General features: G+C 39.0%; 1 protein-coding gene and 1 long non-coding RNA gene across 3 annotated transcripts in view; one reads left to right on the top strand and one right to left on the bottom strand.

Moving 5' to 3' along the window:
- LOC148108692 (uncharacterized) overlaps nucleotides 1-3491 on the top strand; it is a 13948-nt gene extending 10457 nt beyond the window's left edge. The window contains exon 3 of the long non-coding RNA XR_015727215.1: nucleotides 3357-3491. This is a non-coding gene — a long non-coding RNA (uncharacterized LOC148108692). The remainder of the gene's footprint in view (nucleotides 1-3356) is intronic.
- Nucleotides 1-13431, bottom strand: part of PRIM1 (DNA primase subunit 1) — a 20932-nt gene extending 7501 nt beyond the window's left edge. The window contains exons 1-11 of one of the 2 annotated variants that reach the window (XM_045789815.2): nucleotides 13246-13431; nucleotides 12418-12575; nucleotides 7321-7427; nucleotides 7176-7249; nucleotides 5751-5887; nucleotides 5292-5350; nucleotides 4185-4294; nucleotides 3376-3464; nucleotides 3071-3212; nucleotides 880-949; nucleotides 121-212 (exon numbers count right to left, since the gene is read on the bottom strand). In XM_045789815.2, the coding sequence (XP_045645771.1) occupies nucleotides 121-212; nucleotides 880-949; nucleotides 3071-3212; nucleotides 3376-3464; nucleotides 4185-4294; nucleotides 5292-5350; nucleotides 5751-5887; nucleotides 7176-7249; nucleotides 7321-7427; nucleotides 12418-12575; nucleotides 13246-13348 (1141 nt within the window). In that variant the 5' untranslated portion in view covers nucleotides 13349-13431. The remainder of the gene's footprint in view (nucleotides 1-120; nucleotides 213-879; nucleotides 950-3070; nucleotides 3213-3375; nucleotides 3465-4184; nucleotides 4295-5291; nucleotides 5351-5750; nucleotides 5888-7175; nucleotides 7250-7320; nucleotides 7428-12417; nucleotides 12576-13245) is intronic. The other variant, XM_087869056.1, reaches the window with a different exon arrangement.

The raw sequence follows: 13431 nt of genomic DNA, 5'->3' as shown, positions 1-13431 counted from the left end.
TTTCAGGATAAACATTGATCCATTCTGGGCTGGATCCAAGCAGAATTAATTACTGGACTGACAGAAGGACGTCTACATAAGAAACTTATGTTAAAGTGAGACTTCAGTATATTAACATACCTCTGGTTCTATGTTTGATATCAGATTCGGCTTCGTTTCCCTCCCTTCCCTCATCATTAATGGAAATGGCATCCAATTCACGGCAGATGGAGCTACAAATAATAGAATAAGAGTTTGGTTTTTTTTTTACTTTTTAACTCTATACTCGATGTGGGGCTCGAACTCATGACCCCAATATCAAGAGTCACATGCCCTACCAAATAAGCCTCAGAAAAAGAGAATTTTAATTTTTTTTTTTAAAGTAGGCTCCATGCCCAGTGTGGAGCCCAACTCGGGGCCTAAACTCATGACCCAGAGATCAAGACCTGAGATGAGATCAAGATTTGGACCCTTCACCAACTGAGCCACCCAGGGACCCTAGAATAGGAATTTTAAAGTTGGTTGTCGGTCAACATTACCCAGTGTATGATAGCACAAGAATCCCACAAAATTTTCTGTGAAAAAACTGTGTGACCAACTAAATTTGGGATATTCTAAAAATCACAATCTTTTCTTGGAGTTTTCCATGCATAATAAAAACTGGGAAATCTTGCAGTAAAGAACATTTTATCTGTGTAAGTCATTATTTCCCAAACTTACTTGAACTTACGATCTTTTTATTAGAGAGCAGCAGCTTGCGGTCTCTGGAGCTCACTAGGAAATGTTACTGTACTAAGGCATCATCATACAGCCTCAGAGCAAAAGGGATCTAATGCATCTACTTCAAATTCAGAGTAACAGCCACAAACAAAAAAGGACTGTCAATGAACTGGAACATACCTTATGGTTGGAACAGTAAATGGATCAAACTGGTCCACTTTCTGTAAATCAATAGGCACAGAAATACGACCTGTAAGAACCAAAAGTTATAAACTGATGATTGTAAAATACAATCCTATATGTTATTTGGGCTAAATCTTAATCTAAGGCTTAGAAAAAGGATTAGATTTATCTGTTAAAAACAATAGCTAGAAATTACTTCCACATTAGCTGTGCTTTTACTTTCTCTTAAAAAACCAAAAAAAAAAAAAAATAGGTATGAAAGACAGTTGGGCTATTATCTAGTGCTCTTATCTCTACTTTTATTTCTATCTCCTTCTTCCTAATATCCTTTTATATTTAAGTACAGAATGATATCAAATTTAGTGAGTCCTGAAAATGAAATAACACAGATATAGTTCATTTCATTAACTTGGTTTATTTGCTGAGATCAGAACAGACACCTGTATGTTGGGCATCTTTAGAAAGCATTTTGGAAATAAAATAGACAGCATTCTACTACCCTTTCACAATATCCACATCTGAGATAACTCATAAAATTCATTACATCTCAGAAATGAGATAATGAATCTAAAGGATACCAGGTAAATAACAAGTAAAATAATTAAGAGAATTGGGAGTTGCTACTTGAAGACAGAGTAAAAAGACTGCAGCTACGTAATGGGAAAAGTATATAATCAAAATATATATGCTTATGAACATAATTATTTACCCAAACCATGAATATTAGAACAAGGGGATACCCACTATAGCTTTAGAGTTAGGTTTGTTTGTTTATTTTTTTTTTAAAGATTTTATTTATTTGACAGAGAGAGAGATAGCAAGAGAGGGAACACAAGCAGGGGGAGTGGGAGAGGGAGAAGCGGGCTCCCCGCTGAGCAGGGAGCCAGAAGTAGGGCTCCATCCAGAATCCTGGGATCAGGACTTAAGCTGAAGGCAGAAGCTTAACGACTGAGCCACCCAGGCACCCCTAGAGTTAGGTCTAAAAAAAATTAAGAAATACGTAATGAGCACTGGGTGTTATATAGAAGTGCTGAGTGGCTGAGCTCTACCTCTGAAACTAATAATACACTATATGTTAATTAATTGAATTTAAATAAAATAAAAAAAGAAATATTAAGCTTATTACCAAAAGAAGCTGAAAACACATAGTTGATAGGTTTGGAAAGGGGCTATTCAAATATATGGACTAGAGAATCATTACAAATTATTAAAGGAAACTAGGCAACTTGGGAGAATTGAATGTGTGACAGATGCTTTTCTAAGCACTTTACATTTTATTATTTATTTAATTTAAAAGACTTAGAGAGAGAGGCAAAGACAGAGAGGGCACAAGCAGGAGGAGAGGCAGAGGGAGAGGGAGAAGCAGACTCCCTGCTGAGCAGGGAGGACAACATGGGGCTCGAGCCCAGGATCTGGAAACCACGACCTGAGCTGAAGGCAGACACCCAACCACCTGAGCCACCCAGGCGCCCCAGCACTTTACATTTTAGATCTTCACAATAACCCGCTGAGGTAGGTACTATATTATCTCCATTTACAGATGAGGAAACCAAGACACAGAGAGTAATTAGCCTAACATCCCACAGCAAGTGGTAGAGTAGGATTACTGAGGCTAAAAAGGACAACTATATACAATGTATATGTTTCCTGGTTGGATGAAGCAAAGTTTACGTCAATATAGTCAATACAGCAACTGTTATATTTATTTTAAAGTCAGTTTTAGTCCATCAAAACGTATCTAAGAGAAATGTGAAGTAGGAAAGCTAAAACTATGGAAAAAGAACTGGGGGAGGAGGCACAATGGGAAAAGCACGGAACTTTAAGTTTTAAGAACTGACTTCTGTTCCTAGCTCTGACACGATTTGTTTTAAGACTGTGAACAAGTCATGTTAACCTCTTGGACCACTGTTTCCTCATCTATACAATGAGAGCTGTTGTCCTGTGATTTCTAAGTTCCTCTATAGTTCCAACACTAAACCTCAGAAACGCAGAGGAAAATTATTTATGTAGTGGAAACTCATCTGGTAGCTACCAATCGACAATTAAAAAATAATTTAGGTATTAGCTGACAGTCTTTCAGCCTTTAATATCTCAGGCATCATACATATTCACACCCAGTGACACGCTTACTAAAACAAAAAATAAACTAATTTTTCTTCTAGTTTTCTTTACCTTCTTTACATTGTACCTGTTTTAGGATGAACACTAAAAGGGCTCTTCAGTAAATGATTGATTCCTTTGCTAACATTGATATCCAGCCGTGGAAAACAGTACTGGAGCATGATCTCCCATTCAAGCCAGGGTCCACATTTGTCATTTTTGGTATTATCCTAAAAGCAGATGCAAGTCTAGCATGGGGATCAGTAGGAACTTTTGCAGATTTCTTTAAGAGGTTAAAAAATGGCTTTCAATGATCTTTAACTTACTAAGAAAAACAATTAGAATTTAACTAAGAATTATTATATTTATAATAGAGATTTCAATGGAGTATACCTGACAGTTGATGCCTTGCTTCAAATATTCCCAACGCTGAAGTGAATTGTGACACTTCTGGAAGTTTTGCTGAAGTTTCTCATGAATTGGTGATGAGTCATTAAGGAACACACTCTTTTACAGCACATCGACGAACAACTTATTTTCAGTATGTATTACCACAAGGCTATCAAAAGTTTACTGGAAAGTAATTATTGTTTTCTAAAATGCAAATATTAATTCAACACACATCCTTAAAAAATTCCCCTGTAAAAATATATACTGATATGACAGAAAGAATGCCAAAATAACTATATGGTTTAATGTAAAACCTTTCCCTGGTCTGTACATATTTTGACAAAATGATTCAGCATTCCTTTAAGTACCTATTAATTCTACAAGGATCGACTTCCAAAATGAGGAAATTTATTTCCAAAATGGTCTCATTTCTTATTGTATTCCAGACTAGAAATACTAAAATGCAGAAAAACAGGAGTTGTTTTGTGTAAAAAGATTAAACTTACAAGAGTAAGTATATGACAATATGTAGGTAGAACACATTTATAATCTAGATCAGTACCTGTAGCTCACATAGAAATGGCCTTGAGGGGGCGCCTGGGGGCCGCAGTCGTTAAGCGTCTGCCTTTGGCTCAGGGCGTGATCCCAGCGATCTGGGATCGAGCCCCACATCAGGCTCCTCTGCTGGGAGCCTGCTTCTTCCTCTCCCACTCCCCCTGCTTGTGTTCCCTCTCTCGCTGGCTGTCAAATAAATAAATAAAATCTTTAAAAAAAAGAAAAAAGAAAAAAGAAATGGCCTTGGGAAAGGATATTTTCAGGAACGAGGGCTAAAATCTTATCCCAGCTTTCTTTATTTTGAAGAATATCTTGATCAACTAAGGCATATTCTTCAAAGTATTTTTTTATTATGTTTATAGACTTGCTGTAGGAATAACAATAGCATAGTCCTAATACTATTAGCAACACATACACTGCATAGTTTTTTTTGCCATTTGGGAGGCTAGTGCTTGCTTCTATTGAATTTTTTTTTAATGAGCATATATTAGTCTAATAAGAAGACAGAATTAGCTAACCAACAGAAATTAGCTACATAAAATAGGAATAATACACCTTCACAGGGTTATGAGCGTTAACTAAGACATTCTAAGGGGGAAGAACCTAGTACAGCACCTGGCTTCGAATTCAAGAAACGTTTACTTCTTAAACTCCACAATTTAGCAGATTAATAGCATCATAAATATGTAACAAGGGTAGAAAGCAACCAAGCCAGGACAACATAACAATACATTAGTAGTGGGGTGGGATAGAGTTTACAGTTTCTACCCTGAATTACTTGCTTAAACATCTCAACAATTATGTAGTGCTTAGCAATTTGCAAACAGACTTCACCATCTATTGTTTCATTTAATCTTTGCCACAACTCTGAGATGGATGGAGCAGATGTTGTTTTCCCCATCATACTTTAAGGAAATAGAGGCTCTAATATTTTATCAGGGTCTTAGAAAGCCACAGAACAGAGATTCCTACTCTTAATGCAATGCTCTTTTCACCTAGAGAAGTAGTGAATTTGGTAGAAAGCGTATGCATTTTGAAATTAAGCAGACTAGGAAGACATGAATCCTAAATTTAACAATTACTTGTGTGGTATCAAAGAAATTATACAGTCTTTCTAAATCCTACTTCAACTACAAATGGAGATACCATCATGTCCCTTATGAAGTTGTTATTAAGACCAATGATAATATTTGTAAAGCACCTATCATGAATACTGCAGCATAAAATAGTCATTCAATTAAGTCTAGCTATTATTACCTGTAATATGCTACCCCCATAGAGAAAATTGGTAACAACGTAATTCTAAAAGCATGTGTAGGTAAATTAGACACAACTTAAACTGCATGGAGTCTTTTCCAACAGACCTGACAAAAGGGTGAATTTTTTCACTTAAGTGGACTTTCTTTTTAACGTCTTGACCACCCTGAAAAATAAACCATCAAAAAAGAACTTCATGTATATGACACAAATGAAATAATTAAAAAATTTTTAATGTGCTCTAAAGATATTAATTAAATTCTGTCAAAATATAGGAGTTTAGATGCTATTTTATATAGTCTCAATACCTGTAACTTTCTGGGTTAACTTTGCTTGACATAATTGAACCAGAAAAGTAATTTTCCTTTTGCTACAAAGGAGCATACTTACAGCAAAATATGAAAGATCTTAAAAAATGTAGCTACTGTGATTATTTGATCTGCTGCTAAGATCATCTGCTCTGGAATGTGGATGCTATAAAAGACAGTTTCATTTTTTTCACTAAACATTTCAGGCTTGGTAACATCTAGCAAATAAAGAAATGTAGAGTATCATTGAGATCTTACCTTTACAAGACTCAAATACTCAACTATCCCAGAACGTACTGCAGAGGACAGTTTTCTAACAGATTCATCACAGACCCAACAATGAACACCTCTCCTTCCAGAATATACCCAGAGACGATGCTTAAATCCAAAGTCCTCTGAGGAGGGGAGAAATAATAGGTTTTAAAATCTGTAAATAAATTTATAAACTCCTGGTTCTTGCTTATGTCCTTGGCTTCATTTTTACCCCTTATTCACATGTACTCACCTTAACTATTAATTATGTGTAGTTTTCTGTGTCTCCCATGGTCTTGCCTTCATGTTTATACCTATCCTGTTCTCTGTGCCAAGGATTTCTTCACACCCCAGCATTTCCATTTCTCTCCCTGACCAATTGCCATTTATCATTTAAGACCCTATCTAGGGATATTTAAAAAGTTAATAAATTTAAAGTGTTTAGATCAGTGCCTGGTACATAATAAGCATCTTATCTAAGAGTTAGCATTTTTTTTTTTTTTTTGCTTCTTAAGAGTTAGCTCTCAGGGCACCAGGGTGGCTTAGTCAGTTAAGTGTCTGTCTTGGGCTCTGGTCATGATTCCAGGGTCCTGGGATGGAGGCCCATGTCAGGCTCCCTGCTCAGTGGGGAGCCTGCTTCTCCTTTTCCCTCTGCCTGCCATTCCCCCTGCCTGTGCTCTCTCTCTGTCAAATAAATAAAATCTTAAAAAAAAAAAAAAGTTAGCTCTTTTTAGTGTATGTGCTGCTGAAGCGAGGACAAGAGTTAGCTTTTTTTTTTTTTTTTGAGAGAGAGAGAGAGCAAGCATGGGTGTGCAGGGGTGGCGAGGGGCAGAGGGAGAGAGACAATCCCAAGCAGGCTCCATGCCCAACGTGGAGCCCAACACGGGGCTATATCCCAGGACCCTGAGATCACGACCTGAGCCGAAATCAAGAGTTAGAGGCTTAACTGAGCTACCCATGTACACTGAGAGTTAGCTATTTTTAATATCATTATCATTCTTATCATCACCTTTTCTGATCTAATCTCTTTCCATTCCTGTATGCACTCCTGCTGTTCTATATCCCCATGGCACCCTGTGCACATTACTTAATGTAAATGTAATCTTCAATTTTATTTGTCTCCTTCTTAGACTGTATAACCTACTTGAGGCGATCATTATCTTTTATATTTCCCTCATCTAGAACAGTTTGTAGCACACAGAGCTGCTCGACAGATGACTGATTTGAGAAAAAACTCACTGGTTTGATCAACAGCTTTATTAGAGTTTCACGTACAACTTTATTCTAATCATCTTTTCTTTTCCAGCCATATGTTTCAAGGAAACATGTTAGAAATCTATGAGATTTGATTATAAAATGGTATAGACAGACAAATATTCAGAGGAAACAGATTCTTGCATTTGACCCCGTTCAGACACTGCCAATACTTGCCTTTCAATGCTCGGTCGATTATGCGTATGGCCATCGTCATGAGGGTCCAGCACTTAGAACATATGTCTGCAGAACTGGAGCAGAAGCATCATTACTCACTGTCAGTGATATCACCCACCCTACCAGCAAGGCAAGCAGTGCTTACCTACAACATCTCCTCACATCATCATAGTCTGTCATGTCAATGTCAAATACCAGTTCTTTTTCCTGAGCCTGGAAAGCTCCCAGTTTCACTGTATTGTGTTGATTGGGCTATAAGGAGAAAATATCAATCAAGTTTGTATGAGAGCTGTCATGCTGCCAATTATGCTATTTTCTATCCACACAAAGGAAGTGGCCAAAGAGAATTGAAAAAAACCATAATATAATGCCAACTCTACTCAGTTAAAGTTCATTAATTTGGATTCTACACACCCAGACTCGATGACAATGTAAATTTCATCTACCTAAAACAGGTTTTGATAAATATGTATTACCATAGATATTTGTTTTACCAGTTCTACTGAGATATAATTGATATGTAGCATTGAATAATTAATATTTGTTAATCAATAGAAATCATAATAAAGTTTTTTAAGGTTTCTGATAAGGAAAAGTACATACAAATAATTAATGCCTTGTTGTTTTAAAGACCTTTAATTACTACCGGACATATAAGTAACAATAATGTATTTAAAAATTTTCAGTAATTCGGGGCGCCTGGGTGGCACAGCGGTTAAGCGTCTGCCTTCAGCTCAGGGCGTGATCCCGGCGTTCCGGGATCGAGCCCCACATCAGGCTCTTCCGCTATGAGCCTGCTTCTTCCTCTCCCACTCCCCCTGCTTGTGTTCCCTCTCTCGCTGGCTGTCTCTATCTCTGTCAAATAAATAAATAAAATCTTAAAAAAAAAAATAAATAAAAATTTTCAGTAATTCAAAAGATCTCAATTAGTTTGAACTGAGCTTTTGGCTCAAGCTGTAAATAGCCTCCTTTGAGGCCGTGGACCACCAGGTATAGAAAGGAGACTGAATAGAGATACTTATCTTGTTCTTTTCAGACCTGCACAAAAATGATAGTAAAGGCTTTCTTAAGAAAGGCATAAGTCTTTTAGAAAAGGACCATAGGGGAAAAAAATTTTTAAAAATTAAAAAAAAAATTAAAAAGTACCAGCGAGCAGAAAATACCACCACAATTTTTATAAGGATACCCATAAGAGCTGAATCTTAAGCTCTCAGTAAGGAAAGATAAGAAGGAATCCAATTTACACCTCAGCATCCCCCCAAAACTCAGGTGACAATGGGTATCCCTGGAAAGAAAGAGAGAGAGAGAGAGAGAGAGAGATAGAGGTGAAGCTAAGATTAAAAATAGGAGTATCAGTTAAAAATCTATTTATGAAGCAGTTAGTTCCCTAGATTCCTCCATTTACTCTGCAGAGCTAGATGACTGTGCTTTCATCTCCCTGGCAAAGACACCTGAATTATTATCTGGAGAACCTCAAACAGTGGGTCTCTCTGGACCGGGATGGGGGCAGGAACAAAAGGTGCATTTGAAGAAAGTGTATTATTGTACTGATATACAGAAGACTAAGTGGACATTTACGTGCGGAAAGTTGAGACCCAGCCCTCTCCCCCACTTCTATACCTATCACTGCCATCCCAGGCGGGAGACCAGAAGATTCCTCTCTGAAGAATCTGATCAGGAATGTCAGGCACTATTATAGGCTCTAGGAATAGAAGATCAGTGATCAAAACAAAGACCTCTGTGCTAGTGCAGTTTCCATTCAAACAAAGATCTAGAGAGACTGACATCAGAGCTTCTCCTCCCAAAATGGCCCAGCCAGATCACCCTGTAATAAAAAAATCTCAGCCATGTATACACAACTTCCAATCAGTTTTTTTAGTACTCTATTTTTAAATATAACAACATGTACAAAATTAACAGACTTACGAGGAAAGCCTCTAATATGAAAGAGGAGAAAAAAACAGGAAAAAAAAGCAACTTTGAGAAAACAGACTCTACAACAGAAAACTTAACTATCATTGATATCCTCAAAAGATGAGAATATCAATAAAAAAGTACAGAATGCTCTAAAAAAAAGTTCTTGGAAATTAAAATATAATAGCAGAAATGAAAACCTCTGAGGAAATTCCCCAGAAAGTAGAGCAAAAGGACAAAAAAACAGAAAACAGGAGGAAAAAAAAAAAAAGAATTAGTGGACCAGTCCAAGACACATAACATCTAACTTTGGGATTTCTAGAGAGACCAAAGATAAATTATGGATAGAAAAAACTGTATATAAGAAAAAAAAAGATAGGGGTGCCTGGTTGGCTCAGTCAGTAGAGCATGAGACTCTAGATCTCTGGGTTGTAAGTTCGAGCCCCATGTTGGGTATAGAGATTACTTAAAAATAAAATCTTAAAAAAGAAAAAGGAAAATTTCCCAGAATTGAAGGACATGAGTTCATGATCATAACAGCCCATCAAGTATCTAGCACAACAGGTGCTAAAAGATGCACGCCAAGGCACATCACTGTGAAATTTTAGTACATTAGGGACAGAGGGGATAGGGAGAAAATCCTAAGAGCTTTCAGGTCCAACACAGTGGAACAAGAATCAGAATGGCATTGTCTTCTTAACAGCAACACTGGAAACTAGCAGATAATGCAAAATTCTACGGGAAACTGATTTACAAACTCAACCATTAGTTAAGCATAAAGGTAGAATTAAGTCATTTTCCAGATACAGAAAGGGTCCAATATTTTCTTTTCCATGCACCTTTTCTCTGGAAGCTCCTGGAGGATGTGCTCTACCATAAAGAGGAAGTAAACCAAAAAGAGAACAAAGGATTTGGGCAACACGATCCAAAATGGGAGAGAGGTGAAAGGAAACTGGGGTGATTACAAGACCATATTTATCCATGAGGCTTAGAGAGAGCAATCAGTCCAGCTTGGAGGTCAGAACTGCCCATGAAATTTCTTTGGGATGAAACTGGTGGGTCTGAATACATCGGGAGATTCAGACAATTGGCAAGGAGTCTGGGGTTGATTTAGTGATCTAACCCTGATTTTTATTTATTATTTATTTATTTATTTATTTATTTATTTTTATTTTTTTTTTTAAAGATATTTATGTGACAGAGAGACAGCCAGTGAGAGAGGGAACACAGCAGGGGAGTGGGAGAGGAAGAAGCAGGCTCCCAGTGGAGTAGCCTGATGTGGGACTCGATCCTAGAACGCCGGGATCATGCCCTGAGCCAAAGGCAGACGCTTAACGACTGCGCTACCCAGGCGCCCCTAACCCTGATTTTTAATCTAACACATTAGGACATGTGGAAATGGGAAGGCAAGATGAGGGTAAGCAGTAAGGTAAAAAAAAAAGAAGAAGAAAGAAAAAGAAAAAAAAAGCTAAATCCTAGGCTGCCAGAGTAGAAGGTCAGTAGATAATGCTTAAAATGGAAAATGGAAGAAATATAAAAATGTTATTTACATACAAGGGGCAAATACCTTAAGAATTAGCTAAAAAGAACTGGTTGCCTCTAGGGAGCAGAAAATATGGGAGTAGGAGACCCTTAAAAAAAAGTCTGGGGTATGTGGGTGGGTCAGTCAGTTAAGTGTCTGACTTTTGATTTTGGCTCAGGTCATGATCTCAGGGTCACTGGATGGAGCCTGGCGTTGGGCTCCACGCTCTGCAGAGACTGCCTAAGATTCTTTCCCTCTGCCTTCTCCCTGCTGGGCACAAGCTTGCGCGCTCTCTCTCTCTCTCTCTCAAATAAATAAATAAATCTTGGGGGGAAAAAAAAGTAAAACCTCCATACAAAAGCTATTATCCCATGAGTGTGTTTCTCCCCCCATGTGTGTATTTTTTTTTTTTAATGGGATAGTTTTTTTTTTTTAAAGATTTTATTTATTTGACAGAGAGAGAGACAGCCAGGGAGAGAGGGAGCACAAGCAGGGGGAGTGGGAGAGGAAGAAGCAGGCTTCCAGCAGAGGAGCCTGATGTGGGGCTCGATCCCAGAACGCTGGGGTCACACCCTGAGCAGAAGGCAGACGCTTAACAACTGTGCCACCCAGGCGCCCCTATTTTTTTTTAATTAAATTTACTTAGCACGAGTAGGGGAGAGGGGCAGAGGGGGAGAGAGAAGCAGACTCCCCAAGCAGGGAACCTGACACATGGGCCTGATCCAATTACCCTGAGACCATGACCAGAGCCGAAGGCAAAAGGCAGCGGCCTAACCGACTAAGCCACCGAGGCGCCCCTCCCCCACCCCACGTGTGTATTTTTAAGGAGAGAAAGAAGGGCAATTTTGGTATGTTCATTCATTCAACAAATAGCTATGGTGTACTCTCTGCCAGGCACTATTCTAGGCATTTAGACTGTATCAGTGGCAATGGGTAGGAGGAGTGGCAGGTTGCAGTAGGCCTCGCTGAGTGAAGACTTGAGGAGGTGAGGGAAGGAACCAAGGAGATACCTTGGGAAATGGGCTCTGGGCAGTGGAAACTGCTTGAGCAATGGTCCCTGTGGCAGGAGTGGAGTGAGTGAGGGGGAGAGAGGGACTTTTACTGAGTGAAGTGGAGAACCACTAGAGAATGGTTTTTGAACAGAGGAATCACAGACTCTAACTTGTTTTAAAAGGATTGCTCTGGCTACTGTGTTGAGAATAGACTCTAGAATTTATAGCAGCAAATTGTTCGGAAGTTTTTACAGTAATTCAGATGAAAGATGATGAGGATGGTAGTAGCACCGGTACCAGTGGTTGGATTTCACATACTATTTTGGTAGAGCTAAAGAGATTTCCTAATGGAACAGACAGAGGAGTGTGAGAGAAATAGAAGAATCAAGAATAACTCCACGGGGTGCTGGCCTGGCTCAGTCAGTAGAGCATGTGCCTCTAGATCTCGGGGTCACATTGGATATAGAGATTACTTAAAAAACAACAACAACACCTCTAATGCTGGAAGACAATGTAATTCTTTTAAAATTCCCTCCTTTAAACCATGCTTACTTCCTCATTTATAATGTATCAATTTTTTTAATAATCAATTTTTTTGTCCTAGTGAGAATACAACCAACTCACTTCCAAAGGATTTCCAGTCAGTGATGTAGAGTATCAAAGAACAACAAATATTACAATCCACTTGCAAAAAGTTAAAGTAGGACTCAACTAGAATAAACTCTAAAAATTTAACCTCAAAACAATGGGAGCACCAATCCATTCTTGGTTTAAAAAACAAAACTACACAATACATAAAAAACCGATTTCTTACTCTGTGGGAATATACCGCGCCTATATCAATCTTGTATGGATTCATTTTCTGCATCTCCTTTTCCAGATCACTCTGGTTGTTGAAGGATTGGTAGCGAATGTAAATATCATCTTTCAATGTGAATGAAAATTCACGGTGTTGAAAGTAATTCTTTATTACTGCAAAATAAATATACAATTTTAAAGTTAATTTGGTACTTTATTCGGCCCCGGGCATTAAAACATTAACCAATGATAAGATATTTTTAATGAGCCCTCCGTGCCCAACACTGTGCTACATGTTAACAAAAAATAAAAAGACCTAGTCAGTTCCTAATTTGAAGGGGCTTACTATCCTGCATCTGATAGATAAAAGTAAAAATGAGGTAAAGGATGCAGAACTATTTTAAAGATGTAATGTCACCAGTCCCTCCTCGGTGGGCACTAGTAAGTTCAGCGGCGAAGAGTTCAGTGCCTCTCGTCTTCCGGGACAGAACACGCCTCTGCCGCTTCAAGCTACGACCCAGTAATCTCCTCGGCTCAGGCACCGCGGCAGGTAAACGGGGAACTGAACAGGAGTCCCACCACGTAGCGGTAGGAGCAGCGGCTCTTTCTTTCACTCTTTGGCCGGAGGCTGGTTACCCTTTATAAAGGCTCTCGACCCTTTATACCTCTGACGTGGTGGTGGTGATGGCGGGGGGGGGGGGGGGGCTCCAGATAATGCAAGAAAGCGCCGGCACAATGCCTAACGCAGAGGAGGCGCTTCATATTGTCATTCCATGGTACCCTCCCAGAACCTCCTCACCCTCCCCGCCGAACCACTACCCACTCCGATCCCGGGTTCCATCACCTCCGCCATAGTTGAGCCAACGATAGTACTGGGCGTAGGGGAAAAGCCTCCGGTAATAAAGCTTAAGCAGCTCGGGCAGCTCGGCTGGGTCAAACGTCTCCATGGAACGCAGGACTCAACGTCTGCAGTGCTACCGCAAGAATTGGCGGGAACCACACAACCGGAGCCTCTGACACTGCGCAGGCG

Source organism: Ursus americanus, chromosome 17 (genome assembly GCF_024610735.1).
Source record: "Ursus americanus isolate L20-20 chromosome 17, mUrsAme1.1.p, whole genome shotgun sequence".
In the NCBI taxonomy this organism is placed as follows: Eukaryota; Metazoa; Chordata; class Mammalia; order Carnivora; family Ursidae; genus Ursus; species Ursus americanus.
Note: the sequence above shows the minus strand (reverse complement) of the source record. Positions and strands in the feature narration are given on the sequence as shown.